The following is a 22,615-nucleotide window of genomic DNA, read 5'->3' on the forward strand; positions in this document are numbered from 1 at the left end:
TGAATGTGCGTCAGACGCGTTTGCATTTCAGCTTTTTTTTTTTTTTTTACTAACTCAGCGCCTCTTGCACTGTTCATGGGACATGAACATCCCATGAACAATGTAAAAAGGCAAGTGAACAGTATTTTCCTTGTGAACAATAATTTGAAAAATATTTTTTTATTATTTTTAATTTTCAACAAAATAAGTGGTATCCAAACGCACACTATGAAGTCCAAAAGGTACCCCAAAAATTTAATAATTTAAAAAATACATCTAAGAAATAAAGCATATATATAACTCTTTTTATTTTTATTTTGAGAGTAAGCAAAGTAAGTATCTACGTGTGAAATGAAATTTCCTAAATGTTCAGCATTAATATAGCTATTTTTTTGGGTAGAAATTAATATAGCTATTTACTAAGTAATACTGATGATTAAAGGAAAATTTTAAAAAAAAAATTAAAAAAAATGAAGCAGATAAAGGGTGGTAGTTGACAAAGCTGTAGAGAAGAAACATTTCTGCTTATGGAGGAGATACATAGTCACGAAACAACCTAACTTGGCAAGTGTGATACAGATTAGATAACCACTATCCTGCTTGTTCTTCAAGTTCTTTATATTTGTTTTGAGTGGCTTATAAGCAAAAATACAAGTAGGTTAGATGGGGGTTGTTAAGCTAAATTCCAAGGTTCTTTAGGACCTAGCTAGTTGAAGGCTCAACAAAAAGTAAAATTGTGTCTCTTAGTCTTTTGCATTGGAATAAGTGTTGCGTAGCTAGGTATATATGGTGAGGTCATTTTGCACTCTACTGCACTTTCTTCTCTTTATTTCTTTATTTACATCCTTTTCTTTTATTCAAATGAAATTTCATCATGCAAAATTTGTTTAAATTCCATTTAATTGTATTCATTTAGTTAACCATTTATAATTAAGTAATTAGCACATGCATTTAGTCTTCTAATTTAAATACATTTTATCTTCTCTTTTTCCTTTAATGAATATCATGCTATAAAGTAATTTACAGAAATCATACATATAAAATCATCCAATAGAGCCAAAAACATTATGGTTTAATGGCATTATCCAGTTCTCCTGTTGAGGAAAACCCAAGTTCAAATTCCTCTCGCCCATTTGCTGTTGGTAAAATTTAAAAAAAAAAAAAAAAATTATCCACTCCAATTAATTCTAGATAAATTTGTTTCACAAGAAATTAGATAGCAAAAAATTGCCCATACAAGGTAAAACCCATTAAGCCAACTGAAAAATGAAGAGGAAATTTTTTCCAAATTGTGCTGTTTGGACACAAGCAAACTATAAACTATTCTCAACTAATTATTATCTTGTTCCTCCTCTGCCATAACCATTCTACTAAGAGGACTAGGCCCAAGCTTCTTCCTTCTCATAATACTCCTCCTCCTTATCACTTCCATTTGATTCCTCCTTCTAATTTGCATCATTGCTTCTTCTTCAACAACAAATCTCCTCATTAAAACATCATCAGTCAACGACTTGCCCCGAAAAACTCTTCTCCCTTCCACACTAAGCCTTGCACTAGGAATTCTCTCTTGTGGTGTGGGAATTAATGGCTTTGATCTTGGGTAACTATTGCTTCTTCTTGGTGGAACATCAGCTCGGAAAACCTCAGTGTAGGAAGAGATTGGTGCACAAAGACAAACTCGAGTAAACGATGTGGCAACCTTCAAAGAGGTACATTTTCTTAGCTTGTTTCTATTGGAATTCCCCGCCGGAATTTCTGTGGAATTGGTAATGGTTTTCCATATTGTAGCATTTGTTGAAGGAACTGCCGTGGACTTGGACATGCTTCTCCATAGAGTGGCCATCCCAATTGCTCTTTGATACCAAGGCTTCCTATTACGTAACAAGTGCATGTCATGCTCATGGATAATTTCTCTATGTCTTATATATGTGATGCAAATATGCAATGGCTTTTCTACATATTATGCACTCTCTATAAACTATATTTGGGAAACATTTTTTTACAACAATAACAAGATCATTCTTTATATTCCATATTATATATGTATAAAGTTATCATACCCAATTGGTAAGTTTGGTTTGGAAGTCCAAACATACGTTTGACAATTTAGCCTAAAGTTCAATATTTCATAATTCATAAACCAAAGGAGTCTCTTCCTTGGCGTTAACAATACTTTGTTCTAATGTCAAATTCTTCAAATGAGAAATTTAGACTCAGCCTGGAGTTTACTTCACGGCCGTGTGGCACCACAGTCGGCTGCCCCAAAACCTTATTATGGTTTCACATTCTGTTCAAATCAAACTCGGATTTTGAATAAGTTTGACCTTGTAAAAGACTGTTGTTTTGAACATTTTCTAACCTTTTTATCGAGGGTAAGTACACTGATTGGTTCTTATTCCAAATCTGAAAATAGTCTATAATTTAAATGGTAATTTAAATTATACCATTCGTCATAAATTTTGTCACAACTTAATGAAATGGCCAATTATGAGTGGTCAACAATTATTCATGTAAGCCAACCTTTTTTTACTTTCATCAATCACAATTGATCATGTTATAAATATAACAAAAGTTGTGATTCTAGACTCTCTAATTTGATATGTACACAAAACAAGAATTAAAATAAGAGAAGATACGGCCCTTGGAAGCAAAAACTAGCAAAAAGATGCCATATGACAAGCAAACAACCTAGAAAACTTTATTGAAATCCAATGTGCGGAAGGTGATGTCTCGCATATATTATTAGATTACTGTGTTTGTCCTACATCTTTTGTCCACACCTTAGAATCCAATTTTAATATTCTGTGTTTTAAAATAAAGTTAGCAGATTTAAACTTACCCTCTTAAGTAAACTCAGAAAATGCAAAAGCAAAATGAGCATTGTCTTTTAAGATAAAGATTGAATAACTTAACAAAGTCGTGCAAATTGTGACCATTGAGTATTGTCTTTATCAAAGTGAACAATATTTTGGGGCACCCCAAATGATATTGTATAAACAAACAAAAAGGAATAAAATAAAATGAATTGTCCAAAATGACTAGAGCTCAACCCCGGTCGGTTTGGTCTAGTTGACAGACAAGCTTAAGGGGTTAGAAAAAAACACAATTTCTTCCTTCCCATGAGCTGAACAAAGACCTTCCATTATCGTGTGAGAACTGAGAAGATTAACATTTGACTACAAAAAATAAGTTACTTATATTTTGAACGTCCTAAAGTTTTTTTTTTTTTTTAATTGGGACTGGGAGTCTAAAAATTGATGATTACTTAAAGGGAACGACGCAATGCAATTATACACTTGTGAGAATGGAGGCACAAAAATGGGCTTTTGACTTTAATAAAGGAAATCTCAGTTCAAGCCCAACAAAACATACAGTTGGACTGGATTTGCCTTTCCCCAGATAATCCTACTCTCGTTTTCTTTTTCTTTTGTGGAAATTTTGTTCGTGGCCCAGTCTTGGACTTCAAACTCTAGTTGCAATTCAAGCCCGACCACTTTATCAGTTGTATTGAGAATGGGCCCGCCTGCCCACTTCCTAAGTTCAGTGATATGCTCAAGAAAAAATTTTCTGTCATAAAAATATCTCTCTCACACTGCATAAATTTTATACATGCGGATTTTACATGTTGTAAAAGATATGTTTAATGTGACAGTTTCTTCTTCGCCCCCAAACAAACCCGTCCCGCTTCTACAAGTTTTCCCATTTTATTTTGCCTATCCTATCCCAATTCCCGAGTGTGTATATATATTCTATTATCACACTAGTCTCTCTCTCTCTCCTAAGTGATGAGACCGCTATCTTCTTCCATTCTCACTCATTTATATTAGATCATCTCATCAAAATATCTTCATTCCAATCTATCCTACTCCTACCCCATTATCATCCCTAAACATGTTAAAGTCAAGTTTAACAAATTGAGTGTAAATCATAAATACCCAATTATTCCAAGAGTTGAAGTGGTTTAAAATTACGCCTATAACTTCCATCCATTTTCCCTTCTAATTTAGGGAGAAAAAAAAAAAAAAAAAAAAAAAACAAGTCCATGACACGATCTCTTGCGCAATATATAGGATGTCATGTAAGCATCACGCTTAGATATTAGTGTTCTACACAGAAGCCCACTTCAAATGTCTCAACTTTCACATATGTTAACATTTTAAATAATATAATGCAACACAAATCAGAGTAGCTTATAATTTATTATTTTAATGTTGCACACATGTACGTAAAAAAATAAAAGCTATATGCATATATGTATAATCACAAGTGAATGCATCATGGAATAAATTTTGCCAAAATTTTCATGCCTAGCATCAAGTCATTGACACGGGGAATCAATTAACTTATTTATTACCCTTTTGGTTTTTTTGGGGTCAGAGAACACGTTTGTACCATAATAGTTTAGCTAAAAGTTGTAAACTTTGACACAATACAGTTCTGAGAAATGTCTCAAGGAATCTCAAATTTGAGAACTTTGTAGCAAAAGCAAATTGTAATGCATAGGAAGAAAGGTAAACATGCAAACAATCTAACCAGAATTGATGATCAAGTAAAGCTTTTGATTGTTATGCTGTGAATATCACATTGAACACACAAGGAAAATATTGGAGAGAGAGTGAGAGAGAAGGCCAAAGACAAAGAGTGTTGTTTTGTTGGCATACCTTGTGTTTGAGTTCTTTGGATCTTGCATGAACCAAGCAAGCTGAAGTATGAGAGTGAGAGTGCTGGAGAAGGAGAGCAAAGAAGTTTCATTTGGGTTGAGAATGAAGAGCCTTTTTCTTCAGTTTGTGACTCTAAGATGGGGTTGGCAATGTGCTTCTTTTCCTTTTCTCCATTCTTTATTCCACCCTTTCTTTTGCTTTGGCAGGCATGATTCTTATTGATCTTCAGAGAGAGAGAGAGAGAGAGAGAGATTGAAATTCCAAAGGCAAAGTAAACTGTGGCTTTTTAATGCAATTACTAAAGTACCCTCATTCACTTTTAAAAGGGAAAATGCCCTTATCAAATTCCTTTCTTTTGCTAGGGGGTGGAAAGTATCAAGACCATTATAAAATAATGTTTAGTTCCTGATCTTTATGATTGTGGGCAAGTGAAATTTGTTAGTGCATTGATTTGTTTAGGACATGCTTGGCCTGCCTTTCTGAGGGAAAAATCATAGACTATCAAAGTAATCTTTTTAGTTAGGTATATAATTTTCCCAACTGTAAGAAATTTTTCTGATACCTATGCATGTTGGAGCTCATGATTCTCTTAGCCTTTTGATCATTAGTATTATATATTCTATTACACAAAATTATGAATGAGATGCACTTGAAAGTTGAAAGGGAGTTTTGCAAAGATAAAAATGTCCTTGCATTCGTTATCTTTCCAAAATTGGAACCAATGAAAAAAATTTAAAAAATGAAAGAAGCAAAAGGACACATACATCATAATCATATACTTGATGATCACGAATAAAAATGAAAAAGTAAAACTGTCCCATATTTAGAGGAGCTCAAGTCTATTCTAGCTTGTGATAAGAGGATGGCTTTAAAGTTTAGACAGCCAAGAAGAAAGTTATAACTAAGAAACCTATAACAACAAATAAAAAGATAGTGTCATACTCTTAGTACTCTAATTTGTGCTCCAACAACTTCAATCTATCATGTGTGTAATTTTTTCCATTTTAAACTATAGTTTACTTTATAAGGGGGAAAAAAGAGAATGTGGTTTAGCATAAAATAGGACACTCAAAGCATAACAAATGATTGTTATTCTAATAGAACATATTTTAGAGAGAATTAATATTGTACTCCAAGTTTTAATATTCAAATACAATTAGAAATTATTGAGGCATAAAATATTAACCATCTGTTTAAGAAATTGTACAACTTTTGAATATAGGAAAAGGAACCCAATATTATAGTCCTCAAAAGAAGAGCAAAAATGAGCCAAGGTGCGGGCATGTATAAGGTCCAGTCTGGTTCTAAATAATTTGCCAATGGATGGCATCATGATTCAGTCTGTGGGTGGTGTTATATCCAGAACCCCAAAAGCTGCTGCAAAGAGAAAAAAAGACATGATGATTGGGGATGTTGGAATAGAGATTGTGCCTTGCACAATTTTTAAATAAAATTTGTTTGTTAATATGACCAAGCAGTCCTTGGCATATTTTTTATGCTATCAAATCGCTTTCAGTCTCAGGAGAAATTGACAGACAGATATAGTCATTGTTAGTGCTTAAGCATAACTAAAAAAGAAAACCTTTGGGACAAAATGTGATCATTTGTTTTAAGTAGATGTGAACATTAAGATGCTGCTGTTAAATATACCAATGACTTAGGAAAAAGAAAAAAAAAAAAGATGTGTCAATCTCAACCATCTTGATTATGAAATTTGTAGTATTCCATTCAAAGTTTCAAACCCCAAATTTTAGTGCTACTTGCTAAGTTCAATATAAGCAATTTTGAGAAGTCCCACTTTGACCCAACTGCATCTAATTCAAATATCTCTCTGCTTCTTCTTCTTCATTTTTTCTTTTTTATGGTAGAAAATCAGAGGGTACAAAAAATCAAAAGCTACAAATTGGGAAGAGTTGAAAATTGAAACCCATTTTTCAAAAGCAAGTTGAAGAAAGAGGAGTGGGTGAAACTCATTAAGTACCTTTAGATAATAAATGACCAACGGCTCATTTTTCACCAATTTAATTAATGAAAAAAAGTAAAAGATTTTAAAATTTTGAATCAATAATAAAGAGCTTTTTTTTTTAACATAAAAAGAGTAAATTTACTCATTAAGTACCTTTAGATAATAAATGACCAACGGCTCATTTTTCACCAATTTAATTAATGAAAAAAAGTAAAATATTTTTAAAATTTGAATCAATAATAAAGAGCTCTCTTTTTTTTACATAAAAAGAGTAAATTTATTATAGGGAAGTAAAATTTGAAAAATGCTTTATTGAGTCAAAGGTCATCTTTTGCTTCATCTTTTGCTTTTTCTACTACATTGTAGACCATGGAAATCATGTTTTCCACTTTTGCATTAGAATTAAGAGCCCCCCTTCAGAGGAGAAAAGGAACACTGACATGTTGGTGACTATTATTAACTTTATAAACTTTCCTGAATTTAATGCCAAGTAAACATGTGTGAATAAGATGTCCCCTCACTCATATTTGGTTCCAATAAGTGATGTCTAGTTCAAATCCCTAGTCAAGATTATAGTCTCCCAATATTTGGTGGAGAAGGTAAGACTAAGCAGTCACCTCGAACAAATTAAATTTGATTATTTTAGACCCCTCCTATGGAGATGTCCTCGTTTTTATCATATGATCTTACTGCTCTCGGATGTAATAGATTATATATTGAAACTGCCTTTATAACTATATAGTTTATTTGCTGCTGGTTAATATAATATTTCCTATTACCAAAAAAATAATAAAAAAGGTAAGACTAGGAGTATAGGACAGCAATATTCAGCAATAAATCAATAAATTTTTGGCTAGCAATTTTAAATAAGATAAAATTACAAAAACAAATTTGGTAAATAAGAGAAAGCCATAACCAAGCTTATAATTAGACTAATTTAGAAGTCTAACAGTCTAAATTTTTTAATTAAAAGAAAATTATGTTATCATTAGACAACTTTAGCTTGTTTTGTGACCAAATTTGTAATATTAGAACTTTTATTCGATAACTGTGTGTTCCAGTTAACTCAATTGATAAAGTCTTTGAATCTTCAATAATAGACCTAGGGTTCTGTGGGGAGTAAAAGGACCCAAGTGAGCATATGGGCCTTTGGGCTGTAGCATGGAGGGCCGACCTGCTCCAGAGTTAAAAATTTGTTAACTCTGCGAATTGGCCCATACGTCGAGGGTCCGAGGATATAGCCGAGGGCGAGCTTCTCCTCGGACCGTTCCAAGAGAACTCGGAGATTCACTACAAAGGTCAAGGCAGAATTCTGGAAAGACTATTGGTTAAAAGGGGGAGGCCCTGAACCTTCTAGATGCACCAGTGTTAAAGAAAATATCAAGAGCAAAGGCTGCCACCTCCGCATTAAAGACTCTGCACCTACCTCCCTGGCCGCATTAATGGGGAAGTGACCCCTGAACAGTAGGGCTGAAACTTCTAGTCACTGTCCAAAAAGTATCAAGGAAGGAAGTATTTAAGGGGGGTGAAGGCCAAAGAGATGGGGGAGGTTGGTAACTAAGAAAGAAATTAAGAATTGTAACCTTTAAAGAAAGAAAGAGAAATAATACAGAAGTAGTCCTCGGCTCACGTCCGAGGAGGTCTATTTGCAATTATCGTGTATTATTTACAAGTGTTTGTAACTTCTAGCCTGTTATCAAGTTCTCAGTACTTCTAACCTAGATTTCAAGCCCACACTCTACAAATTTCATTGTTTAAGGCTCATTGGGCCTGAGCCCGTAATTGTCTTTGGGTCCAGGTGCAATTGTGCACTTACAATTGACGCCGTCTGTGGGAATCTAGTCAAAAAGGAGCTGGGATACAATGGCAGGCCTAGGTTCTCACCATGCAGAATCACAGGGATCACAACCGGAGGATCATTTCGAGCGTCTTGAGCGTCAAAGGGATCGTGAGGGAAGTGTCCATACAGAATACCCCGGGGCTAGCCATACTCGGGGCGGAGGTAGCACCACCCACAGGATGGTGCTAAAGCCATGCAGAAGGAGATTGGTCGTTTGAAAAGAAAGCTGCGCCGCGCCAGATGTAAGCCTTCACCGTCCTCATCTAATCCTTCTTCAGAGGAAGCCTAGGTAGGTAGTTACAGCTCAAGGTCATGCTCACCCCCCAACGCAATGTCCTCTTGTGAGGAGCGCGGGGAGGACGACCGACACCACTACAGACGCAAGAAGCTTCCTTCTAGGGGCTTAGGGGAACGATGCTATGAGCTCCGGCATTGCACCAACTCTCCAAATCTCCATTTTCACGAGGATTGAGAAAGGGAAGCTTCTCGAGATTCACCCTGCCTACCTTCACCATCTACAATGGCCGGATCGATCCTGGAGCACGTGAGTCACTTTAACCAGAGGATGGCGGTGCACTCTCATAACGAGGCTCGATGTGTAAAGTTTTCCTACAGCTTGGGACCGTTGCTATGAGGTGGTTCAACGGCCTTAAATCTAGGTCTATAGGTTCGTTTGGGGAGCTCACTGTTAGCATTCGCTTCGCGGTTCATTACGTGTAGCAGAGTACCTCGGCTATTGGACTCGCTGCTATCCATGACCATGAGGGAGGGGGAGACGTTGAAAGCATATTCCGATTGATATTGGGAGATGTTTAATGAAATAGATGGTGATTTTGATGAGGTGGCGCTCAATACCTTTAAGGTAGGTCTTCCTACCGATCACGACTTGAGAAAGTCTTTGACCAAAAAGCCCATCCGCAGCGTACGTCACCTCATGGATCGTATAGACGATTACAAAAGAGTGGAGGAGGACCAGCAGCAAGGAAAGGGTAAGGAGAAGGTTATCCCACAGGAGAGAAGGGATTTCAGGTCAAACAGATACCACAACAACAAGCCAAGGAGAGATTACATCGGTCAATGGGCCCGGCTCGCAGACTCGAAGCCGTGAATACCGTGTTCGAGAACCAAGACATCGCTTGCTGGAGAAAGTTCGTAAGGAGCCCTTCTTCGCATGGCTGCAGTAAGATGGCAGGAGACCCCGCGAAGAGGAATCGAACCTCTTTTTGTTAGTACCATCGGGATGTGGGCCACACTATCGAGAACTCTGCCGACCCTTTGGAACCACTGGAGCGGTCGCTGAAGGAAAACTAAAGACTTGTGTCAACCCGGGTGGACGGGCGGCAATTTGGCTCAAACAATCGGAGGAACGGTTCATCTCACCATGCGGTAGGAACAATCAATGTTATTTTTGCCGCACTTGGCGGTGACCGGCTCGGTCCCACCGTTGCAGGATGGCAAGGTCACATCCTCGTGCCGAGGAGTCGGCCGCAGCCGAAGAGGTTGAAGCCGAATTTTCCCGTCTTGGGATTTTCCGAGGAGGATAAGGTGGGGACTATCCAACCCCATGACGATGCTCTCCGTAGTTACTCTTAGGATAAGGAATTATGATGTGAGTGAGGGTGATGATAGATCGGCAATGGTGCGTATATCATGTACCCCGATTTATTTAAGGGTTAAGGTTGAAGCCTGGAAGATCTTACTCCTTATGACTCGCCACTTATAAGCTTCGAAGGTGAGCCGTTGTGCCGAAGGGGCGCATCCGTTCGCCCGTTCAATCCGGCTCGAAACGCTGGAGGTGGATTTCATTGTGGTCGACGCCTACTCCCCATGTACATGCCATCCTCGCCGTGCCATGGCCGCACGCTCTAGGGCCGTCTCCTCTACCTTGCATGTTAAGGAAGCAATTCCTCTGGGGAATATGTTAAGGAAATCCCCTACAGCCTAATCGGTGGCCGTGTAATGCATATCTGCCGCAGTGCTTCATCGACGAAGCCAAGTCATCACTTTGCCCATCCAAGAGTCATAGCAATTAACTGGGGCCCGATGCACCTCGGAGCGGTGACAGGAGAAGAGGTTGTTTATGAGGAGTTAGAGAAATGTTTGATAGCAGATGACCCAGAGAGGTTCTTCCAAGTTGGCATACGTTTGCCACACCAGGAGAAGAGGGAGTTGTTGGAATTTCTGAAGGACAATATTGATGTTTTTGCGTGGGACCCTTATGAGGCTCCAGGCGTAGATCCGAGTTTCATTTGTCATCGTTTGAACGTCAACCCTGCTATTGTTTCGAGAAGGCAGCCACCTCGGCGTTCTTCCAAAGAACATTCCGAGGCTGTGAAGGAAGAGGTGCTCAAACTTAAGAGGGCTGGGGCTATTAAAGAAGTTTTCTACCCCGAATGGTTGGCGCATACGGTTGTGGTTAAAAAGAAGAACGGAACGTGGAGAGTATGTGTGGACTTCACAGATTTGAACAAAGCCTGCCCCAAGGATTCGTTCCCAATGCCGCGTATTGATCAACTGGTGGATGCCACTGTCGGACATCCTCGGATGAGTTTTTTGGATGCCTTCCAGGGTTACCATCAGATTCCCTTGGCGTTGGAGGATCAAGAGAAGACTGCTTTCATTACTCTAACGGGGAACTACCACTATAAGGTCATGCCATTTGGGTTGAAAAATGCTAGGGCTACTTATCAAAGAATGATGACCAGGATGTTCGAACAGCAACTAGGGAAGACTATTGAAGTATATGTGGATGATATGGTGGTGAAGAGTAAAACAATACCTTCACACGTGAAAAATCTGGCCGATACCTTCCAGATGCTAAGAAAGTACAAGCTGCGCCTTAACGCCTCAAAGTGCTCTTTTGGCGTGGGGTCTGGAAAGTTCTTGGGATATATGATTACTCATAGAGGCATAGAGGTAAACTCAGCGCAGGTTAAGGCTATTCAGGATTTGCGACCGCCTCGGAACCCAAAAGAAATCCAGAAATTGACTGGGATGATTGCCGCATTGAACAGGTTCATATCTCGGTCAGCTGACCGGTGTCGTCCTTTCTTCCAATTGTTGAACAAGTGGAAAGGGTTTCAATGGACCGAGGATTGCGTGTTAGCTTTCCAATGCCTTAAGCAATATCTTTCTCGGCCACCCATTATGTCTCGCCCGAGGCGGACGAGGTTCGTTTGCTTATCCGGCGCGGGCCGTCCACGCGGTCGGCCCCGGTCCTCATAAGGAATGAGCGGGGTGCAAAGACCGGTCTACTATGTTAGTAAGTCTTTGAATGAGGCCGAGGTGCACTACCTACTCTTGGAGAAAGCACTTCGGCCATAGTTCATGCCACGCGGAAGCTCCCCTCATTATTTCCGGTCCCACACGGTGGTGGTCCTCGACCCAACCGCTCTCGCGCGGTGTTACGCAGTGCCGATTACTCTGGTAGGGTGGCAAAGTGGGGAACCATTCTGGGAGCCTTTGACGTTAAATACAAGCCCCGCACCTCGATGAAGGGCCAGGTCCTCGCTGACTTGGTGGCAGAGTTTACTGAACCATTTCTAGAAGAAACTCTAAAAGAAGCACACATGGATGGAAAATCAGTTGGTGTGATCACAGCCGCAGTGCCTTCGACTTGCAAAATGTATATGGATGGGGCAGCTAATCAGAGAGGGTCTGGTGTCGGACTTGTCCTGATATCCCCTAAGGGAATTATCTTCGAAAAATCTCTAAGGCTGTCATTCTCGGCTACTAATAATGAAGCCAAGTACGAAGCAGTTTTGGTGGGCATGAACATGTTACATAAGATGGGTGGAAAGGAAGTCCATGCGTTCTCGGACTCTCAGTTAGTGGTCGGCCAGGTCACGGGGACCATGGAGGCTAGGGACCCAAAAATGCAGGAATATTTGGCCCAGTCGTCTGCCAAGAAGCCGAATTTGACTCCTTCGTCTTAGCTCACATCTCTAGGAGTGGAAACACCCATGCCGATTCTTTGGCTACGTTAGCAACGTCCTCGGCTCAGGGTTTGCCCAAGATTATCCTTGTGGAGGATTTGCTAGAGCCAACTTTTACCGCTGTCAATGCGGCTCGCATCCATCTAATAAGGCTTGGACCTAGTTGGATGGACCCGGTCGTATCTTTTCTTAAGAACGACATCCTTCCTGAGGATAAGTCTGAAGCAGAAAAGGTGCGTCGAAAGGCCCCACGTTTCTAGTTGTCCAAAGATCAGAAACTGTACAAACGATCCTTCTCGGGACCATACTTGTTGTGTGTACACCCGGAATCAACGGAAACACTTTTGGAAGAATTGCATGAAGGGATTTGTGGAAGCCACACTGGGGGAAGGTCCTTAGCCCATAGAGCCCTAACTCAGGGTTATTGGTGGCCTAATATGTAGAGGGAGGCTCAGGACTATGCCAGAAAGTGTGATCAATGCCAGAGGTTTGCCCCTAATATTCATCAACCTGGAGGGGCTCTAAACCCTCTCTCCAGTCCTTGGCCTTTTGCACAGTGGGGATTGGACATAGTGGGGCCATTTCTGAGGGCTGCAGGAAACAAAAGATGGCTTCTCGTGGGGACAGACTATTTCACTAAATGGGTTAAGGCCGAGCCCTTAGCAAATATCAGAGACGTTGATTCCAAGAAATTTGTCTGGAAAAACATCGTCACTAGATTCGGTATACCACACACCCTTATTTCAAACAATGGCGTTCAATTCGACAACAAGGCTTTTAGGAAATACTGTGGTGACATGGGCATCATAAATAGATATTCCACCCCATCTTATCCTCAGGGAAATGGGCAAGCCGAGGCCGTTAACAAGGTCATAGTTAGTGGGCTCAAGAAAAGGTTGGACGATGCGAAAGGCAGATGGGTATAAGAACTCCCACATGTTCTGTGGACGTATCGGACTATACCGCGCAAGTCCACGGGAGAAACACCATTCTCTATGACTTATGGAGCCGAGACGGTTATACCTTTGGAATCTGGTTTTCCCACCCTGAAGACGAGTTCTTTTAGCCCGAAGAATAATGATGGACTCCTGGAGAAAGGTCTTGATTTACTTGAGGAACGACGCGAGGCAGCTATGGTCCAAATGGCTTATTATCAACAGAAGCTAAAACGGGGATATGATGCCCGCGTGAAGTTAAGGCCACTCGCACCTGGAGATCTTGTATTAAGAAAAGTAGTGGGCACTTCTAAGAACCCAGCTTGGGGTAAGCTAGGACCAAACTGGGAAGGCCCCTATCGTATTGTTTCAGTAGCTGACATAGGGTCATATCGGCTAGCTGACCTAGATGAAAGAATTGTACCTCGCCCATGGAATGTAAATAACCTTAGAAGGTATTATTATTAATAAAATGTTCTTTTGTTAGTTAACATTTCAAAATTATAAATACTTCAGGGGCTTGCAGTTACTATTTCTAAGAGTCAAACAGAAACTTGGTTAAGTGTAGTCATCGGACCACAAACCTTGTGGAAATTAATATCTTATCATTTGTTAAACAGAACCTTAGTTATGCCGGGTCCTCGGACCTCCTACTTTGGGAAAATTAACATTTGAAGTTACTATTTCTAAGAGTCAAACAGAAACTTGGTTAAGTGTAGTCCTCGAACCACAAACCTTGTGAAAATTGATATCTTATCATTTGTTAAACAGAACCTTAGTTATGCCGGGTCCTCGGACCTCCTACTTTGGGAAAATTAACATTTGAAGTTACTATCTGTAAGAGTCAAACAGAAACTTGGTTAAGTGTAGTCCTCGGACCACAAACCTTGTGAAAATTGATATCTTATCATTTGTTAAACAGAACCTTAGTTATGCCGGGTCCTCGGACCTCCTACTTTGAGAAAATTAACATTTGAAGTTACTATTTGTAAGAGTCAAACAGAAACTTGGTTAAGTGTAGTCCTCGGACCACAAACCTTGTGGAAATTGATATCTTATCATTTGTTAAACAGAACCTTAGTTATGCTCGGTCCTCGGACCTCCTACTTTGGGAAAATTAACATTTGAAGTTACTATCTGTAAGAGTCAAACAGAAACTTGGTTAAGTGTAGTCCTCAGACCACAAACCTTGTGAAAATTGATATCTTATCATTTGTTAAACAGAACCTTAGTTATGTCGGGTCCTCGGACCTCCTACTTTGGGAAAATTAACATTTGAAGTTACTATTTGTAAGAGTCAAACAAAAACTTGGTTAAGTGTAGTCCTCGGATCACAAACCTTGTGGAAATTGATATCTTATCATTTGTTAAACAGAAACTTAGTTATGCCGGGTCCTCGGACCTCCTACTTTGGGAAAATTAACATTTGAAGTTACTATTTGTAAGAGTCAAACAGAAACTTGGTTAAGTGTAGTCCTCGGACCACAAACCTTGTGGAAATTGATATCTTATCATTTGTTAAACAGAACCTTAGTTATGCCGGGTCCTCGGACCTCCTACTTTGGGAAAATTAATATTTGAAGTTACTATTTGTAAGAGTCAAACAGATTCTTGGTTAAGTGTAGTCCTCGGACCACAAACCTTGTGGAAATTGATATCTCATTTACTGTTCTTATTCTTATCACATGCTTTGTGGAAATCACTATTTTACTATTCGTTAACTTAGATCTTAAGTTCTATATCATTAAGTGTTAAATAAATTTTTGCAAGGAATAACCCTCGGACTTGATATCCTACTGAGAGTAATACTTCACATTACAAAGGTTCAATCATCATATGGGTCTTTTAACTAAGGCATTGATTAATGACCAAACTAAGTTATACGGCTGTTTTGAAATTATAGTTGTTTGATTGGTGGAGTTAGACTTACTTATTTTATTCTCTCTTTAACTATTTATTAGTGAGAACTTTCATGACAAGCACAAAAAGAATAAAGTAAAACAAATAAAATATGAATGAAAGTTGAATAAAACTGTTCTTCATCAATCATATATAAAAAAAAGGGGAGGAGTACAAAAAGTTCTATCCTAGGCCTTAAGCTTGTGGAGGGGGGTCCTGGAGGGAGCTGCTGCCAGCCTCAGTGCTCTTCAGTTCCAGCTCAAAGGTGGACAAGGCTTGTTTCCCTTTGTCTGTTGAAGGAATGAGGGGCTCCACGTTTTGAATCTGCTCCTTCTCGACACCACCACATTCGTCCTTCTCTTTATGGGAACCTTCAGGTTTTGTAGGATCAGGAACAAATTCTTGCACCACAGGAGGAAGGGCAGGAGAGGCAGCAACAGGAGGGTCTTCAATTTCCTGTATGTCCAGGGAAGCCAAATGTTCTCGGGCTTCCTCAGCTCGGAAGCTTGAGGAACCCCTGCTGCATTCATGGCCTCTCCCCAGACCTGCTGACAGTACTCTCGGCACAAGGCCGCAAAAGCTTCTGTCAGCTGTTCTTGCGTTCTAGTCACCCCCTCCTGGTAACTGGCCTTCTTCGCGGCCTCTAGTGCGTGCTTGTGGGCACGAGCCTCCTCCTTCGCCTGCGTAAGCTCCTTTTCCAAGTCAGAGCGTGCCTGTTGGACTTGGACGAGCTCGTCATCCTTTTGGCGGAGAAGCTTACGTTGCCCCTCCACTTGGGTTTCCATCGTCTTCAAGCTGGCCTTATCACCATCTCTCTCTCTTTTCAAATCGGCCAACTGTGACGTGATCTTCCCATTCTCTGCTAGGGCCTGGCTTAGGGACCTTTCTGCCTCTTGCCTTAGCTCTTGCTCCATCCCAGCGCGCTTCCAAGAATCCTCCACGAACTTCTCGGCCGCGAAAACTTCTTGGATGGACTGCAAACATGTTAGAAGGTTAAAGATGGTAAAGTGGTTAGAATAAATATAAAGTACGAGTGTGAGGTGGAGCTTACCAGAGCTAAACCCCTTTTTAATGAGAGGAACAGCTGAGGCTGACCCATCCTCTCCAAGGTTTCCATGTCCTTGGGCAGCAGAAGAGGACGCTCCAACACCTCGGCCAGATGGTGGGCGTGGCCTTGCTGGACTGCCCTAATGCTGGAGTGGCAGGGAATTGGTGCGCCATCCAGTCTCAAGTCAGGAAACCAGGTAGCCGGTGCTCGACGCACCTCGGCCACGTCTCTGATCTCCCTACTTTCAACTGAGCGGGCGCGCCCTTTGCCCTTGTCCGGCCTTCGCCGCCGGGGCCGGCGTTCCGCCGTTTCGGCTTCTTTGGCTTCTCGCCACCAGCCCCTCGGCATCCACCTTTCTTTTCTTCTTAAGATCGTCGGTGGGAGGTTCGGGGCTCGGCCGGGAAGAGGGGGTGGTGGCAAGGCAGGGAACCGGGGACCCCTCGCTCCCTTTTGGCCACTCGCGCCTCTCGTAGTCAGCGAGGCCCTTAAGCTCGTCCATGTCTTCCTCGATGTAGCCGTCTTCGGACGTGCTATCACTAGGCCCTCGATCCCGCAGGCCTCGGGCCGCTTCTTCTTCCTCGTCGAAAAACAACAAACGGGTTTCCGCGAGGTCGTGAGAGTCCTCGAACCGAAATCGTTCTATCTCCTCGTCCAACGTGTTCGAAGAAGACACTCGCTCCTCCGGGACAACAATTTCCCGAGAGTGCACAACAGGGGACCGCCGCCATATGGGGCCGTGTGTACACATACGGTGTGCAGGCGTCGTGGATGTCGTGGTCGGCCAAAAAGTGTGGCCTGGCTACGTGAATCCTTCTTCGCCTCCGGTCACCCGCAATTATTGCGTTCTCGATCTCCTGGACGTCCAAGGAGATAGGGTTGTACCCTAGAATCAGATGGGCTGCCCTCACTTGTAAATCTTCGCTGACGAATACCTCGGAGCGTAGCACGCGGTTTAAATCTGCAACGTTGTAATGGCTTAAGCGTGGGCGCACGAGTTGCTTTTCTGCAAAGAAAGACATCAAAATAAACAAACATGGTCAGATTCGTATAACAGGCAATAAGTTAAAGTTAGACGCTCAAGTAAATGTAAATGCACATTTCTAGATGTTAAAGGAAGTTAGGGGGTGGGAAGTTAAATCCTAAGGTGTCGCACCTGGATCTCCCCACTCAACTAGGCAGTGGGGGCCGTCATGCCAGTTGCTAGAGACGATGAGGTAGTCATCCTTCATGCCTTTATTGGATTTGGGCAGACAGGAGATTAACCTAACGACACTAGAACGGGATTTGATGTAATAACCTACCTTGGTAAGTTTATGGCACTCGTACATGAAAACAACGTCGTGCCAGGTAAGGTTGAGACCCATTTGCTCATTTAGAGCGTCGATGCTACCTAAAACTCTAAAAACGTTGGGGGCGCATTGATCGGGACACAACCAGTGGTTGCGGAGGTACTCCTTGGTTACAGGTTTCATTGGGAGGGTCATCCCACCCTCTACGAAGGCGACCATTGGGATGATGACCTCTCCGGTTTTCCTAGAGCCGGCCATGGCTTCCGCCGGGCAGTATTTTAAACCTACGTCGCTGGGAATGCGATACTTGGCCCTAAAACCTTCCATCCCAGCGGCGGTATCTACTAGACACTTGAACTTTCCCATCCAAAAGAAACGAAAGACTAAGTTCTAAGAGGGGGAACAATTAGAAGGGGAGCCGAGGACAGGATCCGAGGAGAAAGGGTTAAGGAAAAAGAATGAGAACTTACAAATTTTAAGTTGTGCAAATTTCCACGGATTTCTGTAGACAAAAGGTGATTGCTGATGTTTTGATGGGATTAGCCTCTGAAAAAATAAATGAAGGCGCAAGTTCCCGAAGCGTCACGACGTGCGGGAAGCGGCCTCGAAATTGTATTTGTCCCGCCCAAATTTTCATGGAGTAACAAGGACTGTTGGATGCTCATCTCATCGTTGAACGTGGGGGACAAGGTGTAACTTACGGTAATAAATGTGCGCGTTTTTGAAAATAAAACCGCCAAGTGGCACCCTCTGGAACGCGAAACGGTCTCCACACGTACAGTCATTTACAAAACGTGTGGGGAAAATTCTCGTTGGGTCAAAACCCTATTTTTCTCCTCGGATGCTGAAAAATAGAGTTTTAGTGGGCTATCAGGGGAGTAACAGACCCAAGTGGGCATACGGGCATTGGCCGCAGCATGAAGGGCCGACCTGCTCCAGAGTTAAAAATTTGTTAACTCTGCGAATTGGCCCATACGCCGAGGGTCCGAGAATACAGCCGAGGGCGAGCTTCTCCTTGGACCGTTCCAAGAGAACTCGGAGATTCACTACAAAGGTCAAGGCAGAATTCTGAAAAGATTTTTGGTTAAAAGGGGGAGGCCCTGAACCTTCTAGATACACCAGTGTTAAAGAAAATATCAAGAGCAAAGGCTGCCACCTCCGCATTAAAGACTCTGCACCTACCTCCTTGGCCGCATTAATGAGGAAGTGACCCCTGAACAATAGGGCTAAAACTTCTAGTCACTATCCAAAAAGTATCAGGGAAGGAAGTATTTAAGGGGGGTGAAGGCCAAAGAGATGGGGGAGGTCGGTAACTAAGAAAGAAATTAAGAATTGTAACCTTTAAAGAAAGAAAGAGAAATAATACAGAAGTAGTCCTCGGCTCACGTCCGAGGAGGTCTATTTGCAATTATCTTGTATTATTTACAAGTGTTTATAACTTCTAGCCTGTTATCAAGTTCTCAGTACTTCTAACCTAGATTTCAAGCCCACACTCTACAAATTTCATTGTTTAAGGCTCATTGGGCCTGAGCCCGTAATTGTCTTTGGGTCCAGGTGCAATTGTGCACTTACAGGTTCGATTCTCGCTTATAAAAAAACTAGTTGGTGCCTTAGTCTGATGATAAAGAACTATTATCAGGAGCGGATGCTATAAGTTAAAACTCTTTAAAAAAAACTTTTGTTCGATAGTCTTTGAATGCAATCTAATTTACTAAAAAAAGATAAATATTGAACTCACATGAACAAATTCTTGCAATTTTCTATTCCATCTAAAATCTTTAAGCATGGTAATGTTCATGTCTAAATAAGATCATAATTAGCAACTTTGCTCTTTCTTCTAAACAAACACGCTTAAATATAAACTTTTTTATGAGTTTTAATTAATAATATAAAATCAAGTAAATTCAAATCTCGCTTACACAATAAATAAATCTACTGGTATACGATAAACAAAGAAGAATCATCATAAAAATGCATCATATATATATATATTTTTAAATAGTCCTTTTCTCCTTTAATCATTCTTACCTGTGTATTTTTTAACATATCACGTGCGAGTTAGGAATGTTAGGATGCCAATTCAGTTCCAATGAGTTGCCAACACGTGCAGGTCTGACACACACTTTGCAAAGCACCATGATATGATCTTACCCAAATAAACAGCACTGAGCCAGGCATTATGGAAGAAATCCCACCAATTTTTATCTTTTGACTTTTTTGAGACCATATGATTGAATTTTATGAATCCACTCCAATTGCCAATCCACATGTTTGAAGAAATCTTAAAATAAAAATAAAAAAAAAAGTTTCCTTTTCACCTAGATTTTAATTTCCTTTTCTTGGTTTTCACTTTTCAACCTTATCTTCTTCTTTTTTCTTAATCATTTTTAATGGTATAGATATCTCTCTTAAACATAATAATGAAAATTGGGAATTTAACACATAAAACATAAGCTTTTGGAGATTTGGAATCTTTTTGGTCTTTATTTGGATTTATTGGCAGATTCATTGTGCTTATAATAATGAGGGTAATCCTATAGTTTGTTCTTAAACTCCTAATCCTTAATGAATGCAGCATTTAGTTAAATTTGAGATACAACATGAAGGATTTTTATTTTGGATAATACCCTTTTGTCATAAGGCAGATTTTTTACCCAGATTTTTTTTTCCTTTTCTTTTTCAGCTAGATTTCAACTTCCTTTTCTTGGTTTTCAACCTTATCTTTTTTTTCTTCCGAATCTTTGTAAGGTAAAGATACTTCTCTTAAACATAATAATAATGAAAATTGGGAATTTAACACATAAAACATTAGCTTTTGGGGATTTGGAACCTTTTTGGTCTTTATTCGGATTTATTGGCTGGTTCATTGTACTTATAATAATGAGAATAATCCTACAGTTTTTTTTCTTAAACTCCTAATCCTTAATGAATACAGCATTTAATTAAATTTGTGATGCAGCATGAAGAAACTTTATTCTGGGTAATATCCTTTTGTCACAAGGCATATTTTTTACCTAAATTTTGTGTTATGATATTACAAAGTATGCCCTACTTCTCTCTATAAAAAAAAGGGTATGCCCTACTTAGCCTCAGTCAACAATTCAACACTCACACAAAGGGACCTGCCAACAATTTGTATAAATCAAGTATACATAGCACGTTCAAAACATACACAAAAATTAAATGGAGAATACTCTCAACTTTTATTACTTTATCACAAATACAAAGGGCACTAAGACTTGCTTACACAAAACACTCACTTGGGATATGCCCTATTTAAAACCAATCACCAAGTCTTACAAAACTCACACAAATGCACAAAATACATTGTTTTCCCTCACATTACACTCTATTTTTCCTCTTCCACATATTGTTAACACCCCCAACGATTTATGGAACATGAAGGAAATTATGTTCACAACAAATTATAAGTGATAAATTATTACTGGTTCTAATTTAAATCTACAACTTAAATAACTTCTTTGTGCACCCATAAAAACCAATAACAACCTACCATTTAACATCTAATGTCAATTATCAATAACTATTTTCCTAGACTATCTACACAAATTTGAGAACTGCTTGTAAGACACAATTACCTCTACTATTTTGGGACTTTTTTGTAGGTTTCAGTTAGCTCAATCCCTACCTACACCAAAAACTAATTGGTGTCTTGGTTTGATGACAAAGAACTACCATTAAGAGCGAACTTCATAAGTTAAAACTCTTTAAAAAAAAAAAAACCAAAACAAAACAAAAGGATTTTTCCAACATATAATTGCTTACTAAATGCTCTACCATGATACTACTACCTGCCTAACACGTGCACAGCTTATACACATATTCCAGCCCACCATAGACCATAAAAACACATTTGCCAATCCAAGCACATGCCCAGCAATTCAATCTTGACCCATTACACCCCAAGTGGAGGGCTTAGCCGTGTCAATGGCAACCTTTTCAAATCCGGTTACATAGTCCACAAAGCAACATCACCAACCATATGTGTAGTCCAACCATGATTGGTCAAGCAAGTCATAGCCTAAACTCATTTTTCCCACATGAACCAACCAGCAGGCCCACACTAATGCAACCCAGGTAGGTCCTACCTTAGACACAAGTAGAAGTAGCCACTCACTACTCTTCAACTTTCCCAATTTATTTTATATTGTAAAATTAATAGTAAGTTTAGGTTTTTTTTTTTTTAGTTTTCCTTGAAATTGATGATGCATTGAGCATTGAGAATTGAGAAATTGGGAAAAGAATTGCGTCAGTAGCATCACTCAAGGGAAGATGGCCGAAGTAAAAATAAAGTCATCTGTGTTGGATGAAAAGGGCCTATATTTCTTCAGCATCATGATTTTAATCAATCAACGTTGTACGTAGTTTGGGCCAAAACTAAAGGAACCATTGCAACATGAACTTGATCAACTTGAGTCCATTGTGGTTTTGAGATGAACCCAAGCCAAAAAGCCCACATGGCCCAATTTAATTGGCCCAGAAGTTATTTCTCACATGAAAAGTAAAATTTCTCATATGAATAGTGTGATAAAAATAATAATAGACGTGGCCGACGTACCTTAATTAGTCTGTTGAGAATCTATAACTAATCCCAAAATTTTGAGATAAAACCCGAATATTTGGCAATGCATGGCAGCTGGGTATTTCTGTAATGAAACTAACCCCAACTCTACTAGTCTTTTTGTTGTTAGAGTTTTACATTTGCAAGAGAAGGGTTTTGTCCACTAGAACAATCACTATTACTTGAAATTCAAGAACTGCTTGAATGAATAGGTATAGCTTGGACACCTTGGACATAAAGTTGGGTTGAGAAAATTCTTGACAACAAGCTTGCATAACCTGAGGTACTAATAGTGTAGGCTAAGAACCAGCAGACTTCCAAGTAATTCCAGCAATATTGCTGACTAATTGTCATACAGACAAACAACTTCTTATAACATAAAACTGCTGACATCTTTGTTGGATGAATGAGTTTTTTGGTCTAGTGACCCCCACTTCAAAAAACGAGGTCCAAAACCAATTACACTACCCTGTTAAAATTG

General features: G+C 40.0%; 1 protein-coding gene across 1 annotated transcript; it reads right to left on the reverse strand.

The window, feature by feature from the left end:
* Positions 1-1,135: 1,135 nt before the first annotated feature.
* On the reverse strand, positions 1,136-4,854 carry LOC142631388 (uncharacterized). Its single transcript, XM_075805536.1, has 2 exons — positions 4,641-4,854; positions 1,136-1,850 (listed from the first exon to the last, which is right to left on the reverse strand). The coding sequence occupies exons 1-2, from the start codon at positions 4,667-4,669 to the stop codon at positions 1,310-1,312; spliced, it is 570 nt and encodes a 189-aa protein (XP_075661651.1). The 5' UTR covers positions 4,670-4,854; the 3' UTR covers positions 1,136-1,309.
* Positions 4,855-22,615: the final 17,761 nt, after the last annotated feature.

This window comes from Castanea sativa, chromosome 4 (genome assembly GCF_040712315.1).
Source record: "Castanea sativa cultivar Marrone di Chiusa Pesio chromosome 4, ASM4071231v1".
Lineage (NCBI taxonomy): Eukaryota > Viridiplantae > Streptophyta > Magnoliopsida > Fagales > Fagaceae > Castanea > Castanea sativa.

Bases quoted from the DNA above. Each gene is read 5' to 3' on its own strand.
- LOC142631388 (XM_075805536.1), bottom strand. From the start codon at position 4,669: ATGCAAGATCCAAAGAACTCAAACACAAG. The intron at 1,851-4,640 runs GTATGCCAACAA...GTTACGTAATAG, and splicing joins CCAAAGAACTCAAACACAAG to GAAGCCTTGGTATCAAAGAG.